Here is a 21,211-nt window from a genome sequence, read left to right on the forward strand (position 1 = left end):
CAATTATACAGGGCCTTGGTGAGACCAGCCTGGAGAACTGTGCACCGTTTTGGTGTGCTTATCTCAGGAAGAATATGTTTGCCTTGAAGGCAGTACAGTGAAGGTTCACTAGACTGATTCCTGGGAGGAGCAGAAGAGAGGAGAGGGTTGTCCTATGATGAGGTGTTCAGTAAAATGGGCCTATACTCTTCGCTTTAGAAGAATGAGAGGTGATCTCATTGAAAGGTATAAGAATCTAAAAAGGCTTGACAAGGTAGATGCTGAGAGGTTGTTTCCCCTGGCTGGATGATCTAGTATCGGGGACGTATTCTCAGGATAAGGGGTTGACCATTTAAGACAGAGATGAGAAGGAATTTCTTTACTTAGAGGTTCAGTATATTCAAAGCTGAGATAGATTTTTGGACCCTAGGGCAATCAAGGAAATCATAGGGATTGGGAGGGAAAGTGGAGTTGAAATCAACGATCAGCCATGATCTCAGGTGCTACTGTGGCTCTTAAAGTCCTCAACATTAGCTCTGGACCCCATGAAGTCTCATGGCATCAGGTCAAACATGGGCAAGGAAACCTCCTGCTGATTACCAACTATTGTCTTCCCTCAGCTGATGAAAAAGTACTCCTCCATCTTGAACACCACATGGAAGAAGCATTGAGGGTAGCAAGGGCAGAGAAAGTAATCTGGGTGGGGAATGCCAATGTCCATCACCAAAGAGTGACTCAGTAGCACCACTACTGACAGCATAGGCCAAGTCCTGCGGCTGGATTTTGAGTTGGAGGTGGGGATCCTGGCATCGGGCTGAAATGTTAGGGGGGTTCCCTGCCACGGCACCTTTTCAGGCCCCCGGAGCAATCCTCCGGTCTTTGGCCGTCAAAATTGAAGGAGGCGGGATCCCGTCTCTTTAAACACTTAACAGGAATGGGGATTCCACTCCCATAAGGTACCGACCAATCACAGGGCCAGCAGCTGAACAATATCAGCAGCGTCACCAGGAGCAGTGGCCACTACTGGTACTACAGAGGCCTCGTATCCAGGCCCAGCGTTAGAGCTCCGGACCCGAGGTAGATGAAGTGGGTCTCTGGGGCCGGTCTGGAAGGCCCAGGCGACAGCGGGTACAGGATGGGCGGGGCGGGGTGGGGGGTGTCCCGGAAAGTACAGTGGTTCCCAGAGGGTGGTCCTCTGTGGGTCACGAATTGCCCACGAAGGAGGGACCACACCCCAAAGCCGGCAGGGAGGGTGCCTCGTTTTTCAAGGCATCCAAACCGTATGGCAGAGGCACCCAGTGGCGGTGGGAAGAGGCCCTTAATTGGCCATCAATTAGGCCACTTAAGGGCCCCAATTGGCCTCTGGGCTTGAAGGCCGACGGAAGCCTTTCCCGCCACTGGGAAGATCGGGTCTGGCAATCCAGCCGCGGGTTCTGTGGCGGCCGCTGCTGCTCCAATTCTCCGGAATCTACCCTCCCAGCCACGTAACTCGACATCAGGCTGGGAACAAAATCCAGCCCCTGAAAGATATAGCTGTCAGACTGCGATGACATCAGGTGCTGAGAGAACCAACAAGAGGAAAAAATCTACATGACCTCGTTCTCACAAATCTACCTGTTGCAGCTGCATCTGTCCTTGACAATATTGGTTGGAGTGACCACTGCACAATCCTTGTGGAGACAAAGTCCCATCTGCACACTGAGGACACCTTCTATCATGTTGTGTGGCACTACCACCATGCTAAATGGGAATCAGAACAGATCTGACAGCTAAAAAGTGGGTGTTCATGAGGCACTATGGGCCATCAACAGCAGCACCAGAATGTAACATTATGGTCCAGCATATCCTCACTCTACCATTACCATCAAGCGTGATATCAAGAAACGACTGAAGACACTGGATACGGCAAAGGCTATGGGCTCTGACAATATTCCGGCAAAAGTACTGACGACCTGTGCTCCAGAACGTGCCGCGCCCCTAGCCAAGCTGCTCCAGTACAGCTACAAGTCCAACCCGGCCAATTACTGTCCCATCAGTCTACTCTCAATCATCAGTAAAGTTATGGAAGGTTTCACCGACAGTGCTATCAAGCAGCATTTGCTTAGCAATAACCTGCTCAGTGATGCTCAGTTTGGGTTGCACTAGAGCCATTCAGTTCCTGGCCTCATTACAGCCTTGGTTCAAAGATGGACAAAAGAGCTGAATTCAAGAGGTGAGGTGAGAGTGACTGCCCTTGACATCAAGGCAGCATTTGACTGAGTATGGCATCAAGGAGCCCCAGAAAAACTGAAGTCAATGGGAATCAGGGGGAAAACTCTCTGCTGGCTGGAGTCATACCGAGTGCAAAGAAAGATGGTTGTGGTTGTTGGAGGTCAATCATCTGAGCTCCAGGACATCACTGCAGGAGTTCCTCAGGGTAGTGTCCTAGGCCCAACCAGCTTCAGCTGCTTCATCAATGACCTTCCTTCAATCATATGGTCAGAAGTGGGGATGTTCACTGATGATTACACAATGTTCACCACATTCGTGACTCCTCAGATACTGAAGCAGTCCATGTAGAAATGCAGCAAGACCTGGACAATATCCAGGGTTGGGCTGATAAGTGGCAAATAACATTTGGGCCACACAAGTGCCAGGCAATGACCATCTCCAACAAGAGAGAATATAACCATCTCCCCTTGACATTAAATGGCATTACGATCGCTGAATCCGCCACTATAAACATCCTGGGGGTTACCATTGACCAGAAACTGAACTCGAGTAGCCATATAAATACTGGGCAGGTCAGAGGCCAGGAATCCTGTGGAGAATAACTCACCTCCTAACTCCCCAAAGCCTGTCCACCATCTACAAGGCACAAGTCAAGTGTGTGATGGAATACTCTCCAATTGCCTGGTTGGGTGCAGCTCCAACAGCATTCAAGAAACTCACCACCATCCAGGACAAAGCAGCCCGCTTGATTGGCACCCCATCTACAAACATTCACTCCCTCTACCACCAATGCACAATGGCAGCAGTGTGTGCCATCTACAAGATGCACTGTAGCAATGCACCAAGGCTTCTTAGACAGCACCTTCCAAACCCGCGACCTCTACCAACTAGAAGGACAAGGGCAGCAAATGAATGGGAACACCATCACCTGCAAGATCCCCCCAAGTCACACACCATCCTGACTTGGAACTATATCGCCGTTCCTTCACTGTCGCTGACTCAAAATCCTGGAGTTCCCTTCCGAATAGCACTCTGGGTGTACCTACCTCACATGGACTGCAGCGGTTCAAAAAGGCGGCTCACCGCCACCTTCTCAAGGGCAATTAGGGATGGGCAATAAATGCTGGCTTATCCAGCGACGCCCACATCCCATGAATTAATATAAAAAAGCGAGAGCACCAACCTGGTTCAATGAAGCGTGCAGGAAGGCATTCTAGGAGCAGCACCAGGCAAACCTAAAAATAAGCTGTCAACCTGGTGGAGGCACAATACAGGATCACATGCATGCTAAACAGTGGAAGCAGCATGCTATAGACATAGCTAAGTGATTCCACAACCGATTGATCAGATCAAAGCTCTGCAATCCTGCCACATCCAGTGTTGGGCAATTAAACAACTAACAGGTAGAGGAGGGTTCATGAACAACCCCATCCTCAATAATGGCAAAGCCAAGCACATCAGTGTAAAAGACAAGGCTAAAACATTTACAACCAACTTCAGCCAGAAGCACTGAGTGGATGATTCATCTCAGCCTCTTCCTTGGGTCCCCACCATCACAGAAGCCAATCTTCAGCCAAATAGATTCATTCCCCATAAGATTGAGAAATGGCTGAACGCTCTGGATACAGCTAAGGCTATGGGCCCCGACAACATCCTAGCGGTCGTGCTGAAGACTTGTGCTCCAAAACTTCCTGCACCCCTAGCCAAGCTGTTCTAGTACAGCTACAACACTGGCATCTACCTGACAAAATGGAAAATTGCCCAGCCAAGTCCTGTCCACAAAATACGAGACAAATTCAACATGGTGAATTACCACCCCATCAGTTTAATCTCAATCACCTGCAAAGTGATGAAAACTGTTGCCAACAGTGCTATCAAGCAGCACTTACTCAGCAATAGCCTGCTCACTGATATTCAGCTCATTACACCTCATTACAGCCTTGGTCCAAACATGAACAAAGGAGTTGAATTCCAGAGGTGAGGTGAGAGTGACTGCTCTTGACATCAATGAAGCGTTTGTCTGAGAAGTGGCATCAAGGAGCCCTAGTAAAATTGAAGTCAATGGGAATTGGGGGGAGAACTTTCCACCAGCTTGAGTCATACCTAGCACAAAGGAAGATGTTATGGTTATTGGAGGCCAACAATCTCAGCAGGAGTACCTCAGGGCAGTGTCCTCTGACCAACCATCTTCAGGTGCTTCACCAATGGCCTTCCTTCCCTCATAAGTCAGGGGTGGGGATGTGCGCTGATAATTGCACACTGTTCAATTCCATTCTGAAGTCCTCAGATAATGAACCAGTCCATGCCCACATGGAACAAGACATGGTCTGGGGCTAATAAGTGGCAAGTAACATTCGCATCACTCAAGTGCCAGGCAATGATCATCTCCAACAAGAAAGGGTCTAACCAGCTCCATTACCATTGCTGAATCCCCTCCATCAATATCCTGGGGGTTACCATTGACCAGAAACTGAACTGGACCAGCCACATAAATATTGTGGCTACAAGAGCAAGTCAAAGGCTAGGAATTCTCCAGCAAGTGACTCACCTCCTCCCAAAGCCTTTCCACCATTTATAAGGCACAAGTAAGGAGTGTGATGGAATATTCTCCACTTACCTGGATGAGTGCAGCTCCAACAACACTCAAGAAGCTCGACATCATCCAGGACAAAGCCGCCTGCTTGATTGGCACCCCATCCACCACCATAAATATTCACTCCCTCCACCACCAGCGCACCATGGCAGCAGTGTGTACCATCTACAAAATGCTCTGCAGCAAATTGCCAAGGCTTCTTCGACAGCATCCCCCCCATATCCACGACCTCTACCTTCTGAAAGGACAAAGGCAGCAGGTGCATGGGAACAGCATGACCTGCAAGTTCTCCTCCAAGTACTGCACCATCCTGACTTGGAAATATATCACCTTTCTTTAATCATTGCTTGGTCAAATTCCTGACACTCGCTCCCTAACAGCACTGTGGGTGTACCTACACCACACAGCTGGCAGCGGTTCAAGAAGGCGACTCACCACCACCTTCTCAAAGTGTCACACTTTGTAAGGTGCTGGACACAAAAATAGATGTTCATACGGGGAAAAAAAAATCAAATCACTGACCTTCAGATAGCTACTTAAAAATATGTTTAATCTCAAATTTAAAAATAATATAAAACCAATTTTCTTAAACCTCCATTGCCAAATCCAAATATATTCCTGCTTAGAAGGCATTTCTGGGGTCTCCACCAATCTTCTGCCAAAGCTACAGCAATCAATCTAACAGCTACGGGAGAACCAGTGAGGAAATTCTTGACAATCATCAGTTAAATCTTATAATAAGCAATGTCAAAATAGGTCTTCAAAGGAACAAACAGTAACCACAAGCAAATCCTCCTTTTACTTACCTGTACAATATGTAACATTTTTTATGTTCTGGCCAAAGTGTTGACATTGAGAAGACACGCCACATCTAATTGTGTAAGAATCTTCAGACTCTGCCAAATATAGCACATTAAAGAATAATTAATTCAATTGACAAAACTCTCTTCTAGTACGAGTAACAACTTCATAACTTAAGACCAATAGGAGATCCTTGACATTTATATTTACATATATTTTAAAACATTTAAATATTAGCTATTTAATACCTAAAAATAATAATCAGAACATGTTAACCGGAACATGATCAAAATTTGGCTTTAATCATGGAGAAACATCTGTTGAGTGGCACTATAAAAATCCCAAATTGAAAGGAACTACAGACACAGAAAAATTGGCTTGATTATCATCTTTGGCATATGCCCGGCGGGCAATGGGTGGAGTGATCGTAACACATGCCTGATGTCGCCAGCAAAAGGCTCAAACCATTCTGATGGTCAGGCCTCATTTCCATTCAGCTGGTGAGGTGGCAGTGCATGACAGCTTGGTGTTTTAAGGGGATGTGGGGAGAATTCAGCCAGTCGTCCACACATCACAACCTTGCAGCAAGGGACTAAAGTGGAGCCCCGGCCCAATCAGTGAGTGGGAGTGGAGAACAATAACACAGAGCATTATTGAAGAGAAGGGGTTAGCAGTAAGGTGCAGGGGGAGCAATTATGCTCAGCCTATTGCCCCCAAAAATGGCAAATAAATGCTTTTTTGTTGTTCCAAAGCTACTTCCAGCAATCTCTTTAAGGGACTCTGGTTCTGTCCATTTCTTGTTCTGGGTTCCATCAGTAGGTGCTACACTTAACTGCTCAAAAGTGGCACTGGTGTTGTAGAATCATCACTGAATTTGATTTGTTTTGAATAATAAAGTTTCCACCTGTTCCCAGCAGGAAAGCTGACCGCTCAAAAATGGCAGCAGGCCGGAAGTCAGCGCTAAGTTTATTTTTACTTCTTGGTTTTGTAAAGCATTTGGATATCTCTAGTATTTTTTTGTTATGCTGTGAGGCATTTGCTAATATCTCCTGAATATCTGTTCATAAGTAAAATGTAATCAGTTGTGTTGTGGACCAGCGTGTGGAAAGAATATGGAGGCGGAAGATATCAGGATGAAGGGAGAAGAATTCTGACCAAAGACATCATCACTGGAGTTCATATTGGACTTTTTTTTAAATAAAAGAAGCATAACTGAACAAGGACCTCCACATGTACACACACAGATAGACAAGTCAGGATATGCCACTGATGTGGTAACCTGGGCTGTTAGAAAATCAAACAGCCTGTCTACAACCCACTCTCATGGACAATGACCTTTAGAAATATGTGTGAATGGTTTCCTTCTTGGCTTATCAAGATGCAGATATCACATCCATGGGTGGTATGCACCTAAAACCCCCCGGCTCAGAAAGTGTAACAGAAAATAAAATAAACTATTATGTTCTTTCGATTAAAAAGTATTCCTTAATGTATTTAAGGGTGGTAACCTGGTGCAGTGTTAGTAATACAGCTGAAATGGGTTTATCACTAAAAATCAGCATTTTTAATAAGGGTGTCCAGTCCTACCCCTGAGTAACCTGATTTAAAATCATTGAAAATGACTTAAAAAAAACTATGCTGAGCCATTTAATAGTTTTGTTGTTGCATACTAGTCAGTTACTTAATAAATAGACAAAGTGATTCCTGACAACGCTGGCCGCCACTGACGTCATCAAGCTGCACATGCGCAGACAGGCTCCTGCTCTCTGTGCATGCGCTGCGTTCCGGGTTGTCAGGACTGGTTAGCGCATGTGCCGATGACGTCATCGCGTGACGTGTGCATCTTCGGGCAACGCGCCTGGTCGGCCTCTGCGCATGCGCTTTATGCAACGCCAGCGGGTATTCACGCATGCGTCAACCTTCGGATATTCACGCATGCGTCAACCTTCGGCACGAGTTTCTGAAAGTGGAAGGAGGAGAGGTTTCGTCGGGCATTTTCTCGCTTTTTATCGCAATTATTTAGTCATTTTGGAGATTTCAGTCTGCTTCATTTTTATTAGAAAAAGGAGATTGCTCTGAAGTTGCTCTGAAAACATTTCCATTGCCTGGGGCACAGCATGTGCTCCAGTCCACTGCACTGCACTGCACTAAAGTCCTTTCCATTATCTGGGGCTGTGTGCAGGCAGTACATGTGCTCCAGTCCCTGTTGTAAGTTGCTCTGTTCCTGCACCCATTAGTCATGCACATGGACACACAGCCACCTGTTTCCCCATCCGCCCTTGAAACAACCATGCAGAGCCTTGTGAGACTCCGCAATTGCCAGCTGCTGCCTGTCAAGCAGAGAGGGCGTCCAAAGCGGTCAAGCACTTGGGGAACATTCAACAAGAGACTGAGCACTAAAAGAAAAAAGCATGCCGTGTCCAGTGGTAGCACAAATGTGAATGCTCTTGCTGTGTACACAACTGGCGAGGTGGGAGTGCAGCCACACCGTTCTCCATCCTCAGTGTTGCTTTAAGGCAAAGGTAGATAAGAACGAAAGAAATGGAAGGTGATGCTGACAGCAGTAGGCAGGATTAAATGGGAGCGAATGGGAAGGCGCAGGAGTAACATAACCACTAGCAGGGAACAGCTGGGCTAAATGGCCTCCTTTATGTTCATAGTCCAAAAGAAATGTGCTTTTTTTTCCAGCACCCTCACATCATTCATGTTTTCCCTGAGAGCAGCATTGAACCATCACGAGATAGGGGCAGTAACATCATCCTGACTCCTACAGCTGAGTTGGGTACTAAGTGATTCATTGGCGGTGTTATCAGTACATGCCTTTGCTGCAGAACATAAAGCATGCTCAACAGTAATTTCATTGGAGGGGGGAAGCTCTGACACTGATGTTCTTTCCTTATTTCTTTTCACGTAAAACATGCCGTCGAGAAAACAATCCTTGAGACTTAAGGTCAGCATTCAAGCAACGAAGGCAACTGGATCATGCTGCGGAGCTTGTCATGATGTGGAAAGGAACCTTGCATTTATGGATGAAGTGGGAGCGCACATTGGGATGCGTTTGGGGAACATTCACCAAGAATAGACTGAGTTCAGACTCTTGTGACTTTGCCTTCTTCACATGGACAATTCAGTAGTGGAATAGAGAGCCACGCATTCATTCACCACAAGGCTCTCCAGGAACAATCTCTTTAGTTCTGCATAGCAGAGACTCGGCCTGTCTGTTTCACAGGAATGCTGGTGACACAACACTCATGTATCCATGCACAGCAGTGCCTCGAATGTTTAATGCACTTAATAAAATTTCTCAATAATTAAACCTGGAATTGTTGAGGTTTTTGTTGCTATTTTCCTGACTTTGCAACTGCACTTCAGATATTCAACTGTGGTGTGGTCCTTGGGAGGGGGGATGGGGAGTTTCGAGGGGGGTGGGGGAGAGGGGGTGTAGAGGGGAGTGGGGGGGAGAGGGGTTAGAGGGGAGTGGGGGGGAGAGGAGGAGTGGGGGGGAGAGGGGGAGGGGGGAGAGGGGGAGGGGGAGGGGGGTGGAGGTTTGGGGGAGGGGGGTGGAGGTTTGGGGGAGGGGGGTTGAGAGGGAGGGGGAGGTGGGGGGAGAGGGGGAGGGTGTGAGGCGTTGGGGGGAGAGGGGGGAGCTGGAGGGGGGTGGGGGAGAGGGGGGATGTAGGGGGGTGAGAGATAGAGACGGGGAGGGGGGAGGGAGAGGGGGGGGAGTGGTAGAGAGGGGGTGGGGGGAGAGGTGGGGTGGGGGTGCAGTGGGAGGGAGTTAAATTCAGAAGTGCCTGAAGAGGGGGGGATGCAAAAGGCAGGGACCAGACAGCTGCAATGCCTGAAGTACAGTTGCGAAGTAGGGGAGAAAGCGGCTGGATGGGGGATCTGCAGCTGGAGGGAACGGCTGGATGGAGAGGGCCGGAAGCGAGAAGCCGTAGAGAGCCACAGGGAGCGAGCAGCCGAAGACCTTGGTGTCTCCGGGTGTGAGGACCGGCCAGTACGTCTTTTGCTGTTGCAGGTTTATGGCGCATGCACAGAAAAACGCACTCCTCCTCCCTCCCCCCCCTCTCTCCAGCCGCTCTGCTCCCCCCCTGCTCCACTCCTCCCCACCCCACTGCTGCTCTCTCCGGCCGCTCCGCTCACGCCCCCCCCCCCCCACTTGCTGCTCTCTCTGGCTGCTCCACTCCCCCCCGTACCCGGCCCGTTTGCTCGCCCACTCGCCGGCTGCTCTGCTCCCCACCCCGGCCCACTCCGCTCCCCGCCCCGGCCCGCTCCGCTCCCCACCCCGGTCCGCTCCGCTCCCCACCCCGGCCCACTCCGCTCCCCACCCCCCCGGCCCGCTCGTTCGCTCTCTCACTCCGGCCATTCTGTGCTGACGTGTTGGTTAGGTTGCCTCCGCGTGATTATTTGAGCAGCGCCATCTTTAGTCCTGGCAGCTGCCTGAAGTTGCAGACTGTGACGTTTTAGTGGCACATGCTGCATTTGCGCATGTTCCACAGCAGCACCACCTAGCGGTAGCATTGTCAGCAAATGCAGCCACAAATAAAATCTTCTTTAAAATGAAAGAACTTTTAAATTGTGCCTGTGCATCTTAGAAAATGAAAACAATTTGAAGACCCTTCCATAATCAATGCAATCGGCAGATTTGTACAATTTTGACCTGGAGGTTTTAAGCTTGAAGGGTGGGGTCTGATCCAGCATTATGAATTTTAAACCAGGGTAAAAGATTGCAGAAAACACAAATGCTAGTGGTTTTGGGCATAACTCATGTTTATAATTTCCCGATTCTTTGCACTGGTTCAGCCAATCCTGCCAGATTGTGCCAATATTATCAATGGTACCAAGTAGAAGCTCTACCCCTGGTCTTCAACTCTGGTTATTGCTATTTATATGACTATTATTCTGGAGATGTGAAATCTTAGGAACTGCTTTCTGTATAACAATATAACCCTCAGTACCCATCTGCCCTCAGTAGTCAGTAGACTATACAATTTAAACATATTTCTAAAAGTAGAAATATGTTGTACTACAGCTATATTGACTAGTAACAGGAACCTTTGTAACACCTCATTAATAAACTCACCAGCAGCAAAGTACACATTTGATTGGCACCTCAAAGAGCACATATCAGCTCCACCTCTTTTACTGCAGTTAAGCAGGGCTTTGGCTGACACTTTAGTTGGTAGGAGCTTCTCTGCTTCTAAAGAGGATAAAAATATGACACACTCATGGGAAAAATTAATTGCACGGTTACGACAATTAGCTTTCAAGACAACTTTTACATTGCGTCCAAATTACATTCAAATCCCATCACCACGAAAGGCAGTAAAGGTGGCAAAATTCATCTTATGTCAACCATCTTCTGCCGCCCAGTAAAGGAAAGCCAACAAAAAGCAAAGGTAAACTGTGGAAATTATAAAATTATGATGAACACAAACAAATGGTCCAACACATATTATAGAGGGAAAATAACAATGCTAAAGAGAGAGAAAAATCACTTAAGATCATTGCTGAGAAAAGAAAAATCACAAAGAAATTAATGAAAAGTATCTCCTGTTCTCTATTTGCTACAATAACTAAATGGGTAATAAACAAATTACATTAAAAGTAAACATGTTCACATAGGTAAAACTGAGGATCCATGAACTGGAGGAATAGGTATGACTGTTTACCCAGATAGAACCCATCAGTGGCTTCCAAATTTAAAGATTTGGCAAATGAAAGGGCACAGCAATAATCAGCTCCAGTTTCTTACCAACACAGTCTTTCTTGTTCCAATGTAATTTGTAGCCAGGATGACAATGGCACTCGTAGCCTCCCACTGAGTTTACACATCTGTGTTCACAACCTCCATTGTTGATGCTACACTCGTCGATGTCTAAAAATCAAGAACAATGTATTTTCAAACAAAAGGGGAAAACTATGTTTTCACAATTACAAAATGTAACTTTATACTGGTTCTCTTGGTGGCTCATGGTGAAGTTACCATAGTGCTTAGTGAGGCATAAAGAACAGGCTATATGCTTTGATCTCAACTGGAGTGGAGGTGCAATAATTGGACTCAGTATTCCTGGGAATAATGATTAGTCCATGGTCCTGCAATTCATTTTTATTCAATGTCCATAGCTACAAAATGCTCATGTATGAACATTAGATGACAGGATGGAGATTTAGTTGTGCTGTTGAAATGTCCTTTAAAATGTCCTTTATCACTGCATAGCCAGCCATAGATATCCAAAGAAGAGGACCACTTGCACGAGGGCCTGTGCCTATGGCCGAGTATGGGTTATCAAAACCAGTACAGGAGCAAAGAAACTGGAAAGGGAAAAGAACAGTTGCTCATATTGAAATTAAGTGGCACAGCAAGTTGGTGATCCAAACAGTGCTATGGAGTGATATAACACAGGTTCATACCTGTAACTCACCACACAAAGAATAAATTATCTCAACTGAGTCACCAAAAGGAGGTATCAAGCTGGAGAGGGATGGGTGCTTTCCCAGCACAAAGAGAAAATCTGAGTGATGATTACTCCTACTAACTCTTGTACATTTAAAATCGAGTTATAGAGCACCATTTGTGAAACAACTTTACAGTCCATTCTCAGCCAGAGAAAATGCATAGCACAGTAGACTTCAGGCGTGTAAAGGGGGCAAGATAGCAATTTTAATATAAACAATCATGTCACAAACCATGTCTTTTCTGCAAACTTTTTTCCCTAATATGTACTCTAATCGTTGACATGGTGTAAATTACTGAAATAAAAATATGTACTCTGAAGAATATCTTATGTAACACACATCTTGACGTACCTCCACAATGAGTCAGCCCATACAGGGTATATCCTTTTTTACAAACACACTCAAAATATCCTGGGTGGTTAAGACAAATGTGATCACATGCTCTTTCGAAGAAGCATTCATTAATATCTACAATTGAAAAGATACATACTGTGACAATAAAGGAGCAATCAATTACAATTGAAACACAGAAACTACTAGACAACAGAACAGAAACTCCAGCTCCCCAGATAGCATAGTCAGTAAATGCATCATATGGCATGATGCTGTGCAATGTCAACCAAAGAAGTCCCTGTTCTGATACCCACTATACTCTGATCACAATTTAAGGTGGCAGGAAGTTGCTAGAATTAGTCCCAACACCTCTGGGCTGGGAAAGGGATTTTTTAAAAATCAACCTTCAGATTGCTAACTAGTGACTCCTGCTGCAATGTGACTGTGTTTGGGCTTAATTTCTCCTGTTTTAAACCTTCTGATTTAGCTTGGCTATGAAACACTACACGGATAAGAAAAAAAATCAAACATTCGAGAGGAAATTAGAAAGAAAAAGATATCACCAAATATGTTGAAATTAACCTGCTCAATAGCTTGAATATGAAAAACAACAAAATGCCTTTACCAACCTTTCTATCCAATCATTTTTGTTACTTGAAATATAATTTCACAAAGTGAATAATTGAGGATGATCTCCTAAGAAATGGCATAACCATCTTGCCAAACAAGAACTTGGGTCTCTCACCATTCCACATCATAAACATGAATATAATAAAATATTACCAGATCACATATGTTTCCATCAAGTGCTCAAAAACCGTGTACTGATTCTGTCAGGTTCCTTTTTCCCCATTTCTCCTGAACGTGACAGCTCATGCTGGGGTACAGGTCTGAGTGTATTCATAAGTGGCTTTAGACATGTTCAAACAAGGATCTTACTGGTCTGCACAGCTCAGCAAAACACCAAGGGGGTGAAACTGGTCTTGGGTAGCAAAGCAAAAGGAATGATACAGAATTGGCTGCCCATTTCACAGCATGCCTAATTTTCTTATCCAATGACTTGACTTTACATGTCATGTAAAACAGGTTGCCAATACGCTTTCATACATTTTGCGCTAACACCCAAGACCAATTTCATCACTGAGAGTCCATTGACTGAATAAGCCATTGGCTGACTTCAGCAAACAAACTTTTACCCTAATTTTACCAATTACAACTCCCCATACATGCCACAGTATTTTTTTAAAAATAAGCAAAACCTTGTTCGTCGTCTGGACTAAACCCTGAGCAAATTATAAGCCCTAAAACAAGGTGGCTGTGAGTTACTACCCACCTCGTCTATTGTACATACAGTTCAGCTTTTAAATTATATTTGCAGCCTATTAATAAATAACTATATTGTCAGTGGTTAATACTTGTTGCCATTAAGTTTACTTTCACATAATTGGGATTTTTATAACTGACTTTATGTAGCTTTGATTTTTTTTGTAGGCAATCCTTATGCTTGCAGGTAAGATGAAAAACTGAAGTGCTCTGTAATTAATTTCCAAGATTGAAAAATGTAGGCTAACTCAACAAGTAGAGATTAACTGAATCCAAATTTGGGTTTTAAAGCTTAAACCCAAGCTTAGCTTTTATATATCAATTCTTAAACATTAATCATCATATGCCACATAACTGCATAAAGAGCTTGGGCTAAAAATTTATTCATGCAGCACCACTTGAGAATTGTGCTACATAGACTATCTTGATTCCCCGAGGGCAGACTGCACTGCGACTGCTACTTGTGTGGCCGGCGTGGCATTCATCATTGATATCAATGGAGAATCCCGCGCAGGTAGCAGCCTGCAGCGCAATCTGCCCCTGGGGAATCATAGGAACATAGAAGCAGGCGTAGGCCATTCAGCCTGTTGAGCCTGCTCCGCCATTCAATTAGATCATGGCTGATCATTTACCTCAAAGAGACTTTCCCGCGCTATCCCCATATCCTTTGATGTTATTGGTGCCCAGATATCTATCGATTTCTGTCTCGAACATGCTCATTGATTGAACTTCCAGAACCCTCTGAGGCAGAGAATTCCACAGATGCACCACCCTCTGAGTGAAGAAATTCCTCCTTATCTCAGTCTTAAATGGCCTACCCCTCATTCTGGGACTATGTCTCCCGGTTCTAGACTCACCAGCCAGGGAAAACATCCTATCTACATCCACCCTGTCACACCCTCTAAAAATTAAGTTTCAGTGACATCACCTTTCATTCTTTGAAATTCTAAAGAATACAGGTCCAATTTCCTCAATCTCTCCTCATAAGACAATCCCGCCATCTCAGGAATTAGTCTGGTGAACCTCCATTGCACTCCCCTCTATGGCAAGTATATCCTTCCTTAAATGAGAAAACCAAAACTGTACACAATACTGCAGGTGCAGTCGCATCAAGGCTCTATATAATTGCAGCAAGACTTCTTTACACTGTACTCAAAACCCCTTGCAATGAAGACCAACATATCATTTGCCTTCCTAATTGCTTGCTGCACCTGCATGCTAGCTTTTACTGACTTATGAACAAGGACACCCAGGTCCCTTTGGACATCAACATTTCCCAACCTCTCACCATTTAAGAAATACTCTGGGCTGCATTTTAAAAGCCTGCCGACGAAATAGGCAGCGGACAAAAATATGTGCAGCCCCCACACATGGGGCCCACGTCACGGAGCCGCCGCAATTCCAAACACGGCGACTCATTAGCATAGCCAGGGGGGCTGCCGTCCCCCACTCCCCTCCGCTGGCAGTATCACTGCGGCCTGCATATTAGTTAAAGGTAAGTACCTATTTGCATATTATAATGTGGGTCCCATTGCCGAGTGGTGGGGGGCCGCCACAAGGTCTTGCGGCTGCCGCCGAGATTGGGATGGGGGCCTGCCAGCGTCAGGGTCGGTGGCGGGCCTCATCTGTTGCTATCTTCATTCCCCCCCCCACCACCACCACCGTTCCCAGCATCGGAGCGCCTTTAAAATCCAGCCCTCTGTCTTTCTGTTTTTTCTACCAACATGGATAACGTCACATTTATTCACATTATATTCCATCTGCCATGGTCTTGCTCATTCACTTAGCCTGTCCAAGTTCCCCTGAAGCCTCCTTGCATCCTCCTCACAACTTACATTCCCACCTAGTTTTGTGTCATCAGCAAATGTGGAAATATTACAATTGGTTCCCGCATCCAAATCATTTATATAGATTGTGAACAGCTGTGGCCCCAGCACTGATCCTTACGGTACCCCACTAGTAACAGCCTGCCATCCTGAGAATGACCCGTTTATTCCTACTCTCTGTTTTCAGTCTGTTAACCAATTCACAATTCATACCAGTATATTGCCCCCAATCACATGTGCTCTAAGTTTGGTTACTAACCTCCTGGGCTGAACTTTACCAGCCCCTCGACGCCGCAGGTCACGGCACGGGGGCCAGCAAAATGTAGCGGGGAGAGTCCCGCCTCGACCCGCGACGTCGAGAAGAGCCCGCCGTATATTACCGGCGGCAGCGGGAACTCGGTGCGGCCCCCGCCCGCCGCACCGTGGCGGCACCACAATCTGGTAATATAAAAGCAAAATACTGCGGATGCTGGAAATCTGAAACCAAAACAAGAAACGCTGGAAATACTCAGCAGGTCTGACAGCATCCGTGGAGAGAGAAGCAGAGTTAACGTTTCAGGTCAGTGACCCTTCTTCAGAACATATGGTAATGATTACTTACCTATGCTGATTATGCAGCCCTCTTCACCGACACTGCCAGATTTTTCGTCGAACAGGCGGCTATCACATGCCGTCCCGTTCACGATCTGAAAAGGCGGTGGGTCCTTGCTCTGTATTCTGGAAGGGAGGTAGGAGGGGGGATACACAAGGGTCTAACTCTGCATTCTGGAAGGGAGGATGTCTGGGATTACTGGAAGGAAAGCTGTGAGTTACCGTGTACATCCCTCCATTAACAGTGTACGCTCTGTGTTAGTGAGAGGGCAATGGCACACTAGGCACCCTGTGTGTAGGGAGGGTGCCAGAAAGGGCAGGAGCATTAAGGTTTTATGGATGGTGGGGACAATCGATTCAGCTGGTAGGATCTTGCTGTGGTCATGCTGTGCCACTCTGAGTATTGGCCAAAATGGGCAATGCCATGGCACGCCACATACTTGATCCAGGAAAACAGTTGATGTACCCGTCAACACCAATCCATGCCCTGTTAGGAACCTTTGAATACATGCAGGGTTCAACTTTATTTATCACATGGAAATAGGTATGGCTCATCCTACATTGTGTGATCCTCTGCACGTGAGGATCTGTATGTGCCAGAGGCAATACCAACAGGCAGGTGCGATCCACATAGAGGCCCCCGGTCATGAGCAGCAGCCCCCAAGGGGAGCTCACCATTATGGTTGCCGTGCATCTACAGGCCCCACATCAGATACCATCGGATGTCAGAGCACCAGTGTCAAAGGGGATTGCGCATATAGTGAGGTTGGTGACACGTTTCTGTGCCCTGCTCAAGGATGACCTGCAGCTCCTGGGCTCCGGTGGACATGCCATGCCTTTGTTCCTCATCGTGGTAGCTGTTCTCAAGCCTGATGTCTCTGCAGCCTTTTAGGGGCCCACCAAAGACCTTTGTGGGGGTCACACAGTCAGTAGTGCACTGCTGCATCAGGGAGGTCACCAATGCCTTGCACCGGAGAGCCAATGAGTATGTCCGCTTCAGGACGGACTCTCACAGCCATGCCCAGAGGGCCATTGGTTCTGGCACCATTGCCAGAGAACCATAGGTTGTAATATTCATAGACTGCATTCATGTGGCCATCAGGCCTACTGCCAGGCTACCACCTGCAGGTGTCACCATTAAAGAAGCCCTCTCAATCTAGGTGAAGCTGATATGTGAACACCGCAGATGCTTGCAGCGAATGTGTGACCGCTTCTGAGGCAGCTGCCATGACACCTGGGTCTTGCTCCAGCCCCGGCTGCCACCGCTGTTCACTGAACTGGCTCAGATGGAGGGGTGGCTTCTTGGAGATAAGGGCCATCCTTTGCAGACATGGCTTCCGACACCGGTGAGAGACTCCACCACTGCTGCAGAGGAGAGATGCAACGCCAGCTACTGAGCTACATGAGCCACGATTGAGCAGGAGAATGGCATGCTGAAAGAATGCCTGGATAGATAGGGTGCCCTGTACTACGGGCCAGAAAGGACAGCTCCTTTCTTTGTTGCTCTGTATAACTACGCACCCAATAGGCGCCAGGCCTGGCATAATGAGGAGAGACGTCAACAGGACTCCTCCTCGGACTATGAGGACACTGAAGAACTACAACATGAAAGACACATGGGAGGGCAGATAGCACCCAGGCTCTGCACGCAGGGCTAGCAGTGAGGTAGGGATGTACGGAAGTGGCTTATCAGACAGAGGCTTGGAACCGACATGGGCTCTGCAAGTCACACATCACCCTCACTCACCTGCTATGCACCAGTCCACATCTGCAGCATCCCTGTGTAAACCATTAGAGGCAGCAGCTGACTGAGCCAGTGTCCATGTCACTGCATCCGTGGAGACGCTCATGTGTAATGGTGGCATGGCAATGATATTGCATACATTGGCTCTTCTGAAGGGCCAACGGTGCAAAGGGATGTGACATTGGCACTACAGGCTGGCACACATCATTCGCACAGAGAAAAGGACATACATGTTGGCGAGGAACATTTAGTGAAAGACTTATTTACATTGCTGTGACACCCAAGCATTCCCATTTGTGTCAGTGTGTTCTCTGTAATACTTTTTATTGTCTATTTAAGTCTCACATCCTGGAATGTGCAAATTTAAGATTATTCGCCCAGGTACAGCACGCCTACAAGAAGGAATGTTACACTAGAGTGGAAGAAGAGGATCGCAACTTCACAGGGCACTGGGACACAGCAGGGTAAGTCTGTGGCAGCAAAGCGGAAAGTGCTGGGGTCACTCAGCAGGTCAAACAGCATCTGTGGAGAGAGAAGCAGAGTTAACTTTCAGGGGAGTGAACTTGGACAAGTTAACTCTGCTTCTCTCTCCACAGATGCTGCCTGACCTGCTGGATTTCTGCAGCACTTTCTGCTTTGCTGCCAGATTGACAGCAGCCCCACTCTTCAGCAATCAGGTAAGTATTCTTTGACAGCTGTCAGGAAGCAGGTGATGGAGCACTTAAAATAGGGCCCCAGCACCTGCTGCACAGCTGTCAAAGACTCTCTCACTGCGCTGAATGTCCCACCTCACCCCCCGTAATATGGGGAGGGGGGCTCGGTGCAGTGATGCTAATGAGCCCCTACGCATAATATCACGGGGGCTCTGCTGCCGCCGCTAAATGCAGGCACCGCGCTGAGTTGGAAGGGCGCCGCCGCACAGTGCAGTGCCCAAATAATATTCAGCCCCCTGTGTGGGAACTTATCAAAAGCCTTCTGAAAATCCAAATACACCACATCCACTGGTTGTTCTTTATCTATGCTACAAGTAACATCCTCAAAAGCCTCCAACAGGTTTGTCAAAAAGGTTTCCTTTTCACATGTTGACTCTGTCCAATCACGTCATTATTTTCTAAGTGTCTACTTATCACACCCTTTATAATAATTCTTGCATTTTCCCTACTATTGACATCAAACTAACAGGTCTGTAGTTCCCCATTTTCTCTCTTCCTCCTTTCTTAAACAGTGGGGTTACATTTGCTACTTTCCTGTCTGCAGGAACCTTTCCAGAATCTATAGAATTTTGAAAGATAACCACCAATGCATCCACTATCTCTATAGTCACTTCCTTCAATACTCTGGGATGGAGCTCATCTGGTCCAGAATATTTATCAACCTTCAATCCAGTTAATTTTTTGTGTACTACCTCTTTATTAATACTAATTTCTTTCAGTTCCTCATTTTCACAAATCCCTTGGTTCCCTGGTATTTCTAGAAGATTTTCTGTACCTTCCTCTGTAAAGACAGACACAAAGTAATTGTTTTGTATCTCCACCATTTCCCTATTTTCCATTATAAATTTTCCTGTCTCCACCTGTAATGGACCCACATTTGTCCTTGCTAATCTTTTCCTTTTCACTTACTTGAAAAAGTTTGCATTCATATTCTCTTTTCCCTTTCTTTATCAATTTCTTGGTCATCCTTTGCTGGATTCTAAATTGCTCTCAATCCTCGGGCTTACCATTTCTTCTGGCAACCTTATAAGCCACTTCATTTGATCTAATGCAATCTTTAACTTCTTATGTTAGCCACAGTTGATTCATCTTTCCTGTTAGGTTTTTGTGTCTTAGAGGAATGTATATTTGTTGTAGACAAATACTAGCCATTGCCTGTCCACCGTCAAATCTTTTAGTGTATTTTCCCAATCCACCATAGCCAACTTGCCCCTCATACCTTCATAGTTTCCTTTATTCAGATTTAAGACCCTAGTATCAGAATGAAATATATCACTTTCAAACTTAGTGTAAAATAATATTATGGTCACTATTTCCCGAAGGCTCTTTTACAGCCTCTTCTCATTACATAATACTAAATCTGAAATAGCCTGATCCCTAGTTGGTTCTTCAATGTACTGCTCCAGAAACACATCCTCCACAGCATTAGTGCTGATTAGGTTTACCCAGTCTATATGTAAATTGAAGTCGTCCATTATTACTGTAGTAACCATGTTACATGTACCTCTAATTTCTTGATTTATACAATGCCCAACATTACTACTACTGTTTGGTGGTCTATAAATAATTCCTAGAAATGTTTGTTGTCCTTGCTGTTTCTTAGCTCCGCCCAACTGATTCTGCATCTTGAGCTTTCGATCTAAGATCCTCTCTCACTAATGTATTCAATGTACTAATGATCTCAATGCAGTCTATGTAGCACGACTTTGAAGCAGCACTACGTGAACTAATTTTTAATCCCCTAGTCTTTGATAGGTATCTCTAGACACATACCCTTGGGCTGTAAAGCCTAGGAGACAGATCATTTGAATAATCCTAAACATTTTTAAACAAACCTTGGCAAGCTCTTTCATCCGTTAAAAGTTTGTAGCCTTTCTTGCAGCTGCAGTCAAAGCTGCCAATAGAATTCTTACAGAAGTGATCACAATCACCATTATTGATCAGGCATTCGTCAATGTCTGTAAGATAATTGAAGACAATAAGTATTTTTACATTTAACATCTTTAAGTTATTGGAGAAAAGCCATTTAAAGTGATGCATTTTGGAAGGATGAATGGGAAAGGATATATAGACTGAATGGAGTGGAACAGGAGGGACACTTAAGGGTTCAGATATACAATTATTTAAAAGTGGGAGGATACATTGATTAAGGTTTTTTTTTTCTAAAAAGCATTTGGGGTCCTAGGTTTTGTAAGGGGAGGTATAGAAAACAAAAGCAAAGGGATAACAGAAAACCTATATAAGAGGGTGCAGAAGAGATTCACTAAGATAATACAAGGGATCAGAGGCTTTATTTATGAGAACAGACTGGAGAAACTGAGGCTCTTTCCATTAGAACAGAGAAGATTAAAAGGAGATCCAATAGATAGGTTTGAAATTATGAGTTTTCATATGTCTGAATCACTGAGTCGATAACCAGAGGGCATGAATATATTATCAAAGGTACATAACAACATAGGAACTGAAGAAGGCCGAAGTGGATTCTCACACTTCCCCACATTGAACTCCATCTGTCATTCATTTGCCTACTCATTGAGTCTGTCTATGTCCCTTTGTGACTTTCTCTTCCCATCTGCACAACTTACTGAACCCCCTAACTTAGTGTAATCTGCAAACCTGGGTTTGCAACTTTCTA

At 45.7% G+C, this 21,211-nt stretch overlaps 1 protein-coding gene across 1 annotated transcript in view; it reads right to left on the reverse strand.

Moving 5' to 3' along the window:
- scube2 (signal peptide, CUB domain, EGF-like 2) overlaps positions 1-21,211 on the reverse strand; it is a 177,750-nt gene that overhangs the window by 53,522 nt on the left and 103,017 nt on the right. The window contains exons 9-11 of the mRNA XM_068046883.1: positions 20,412-20,534; positions 12,398-12,514; positions 11,343-11,465 (exon numbers count right to left, since the gene is read on the reverse strand). Of these exons, the coding sequence (XP_067902984.1) occupies positions 11,343-11,465; positions 12,398-12,514; positions 20,412-20,534 (363 nt within the window). The remainder of the gene's footprint in view (positions 1-11,342; positions 11,466-12,397; positions 12,515-20,411; positions 20,535-21,211) is intronic.

This window comes from Heterodontus francisci, chromosome 14 (genome assembly GCF_036365525.1).
Source record: "Heterodontus francisci isolate sHetFra1 chromosome 14, sHetFra1.hap1, whole genome shotgun sequence".
NCBI lineage: Eukaryota > Metazoa > Chordata > Chondrichthyes > Heterodontiformes > Heterodontidae > Heterodontus > Heterodontus francisci.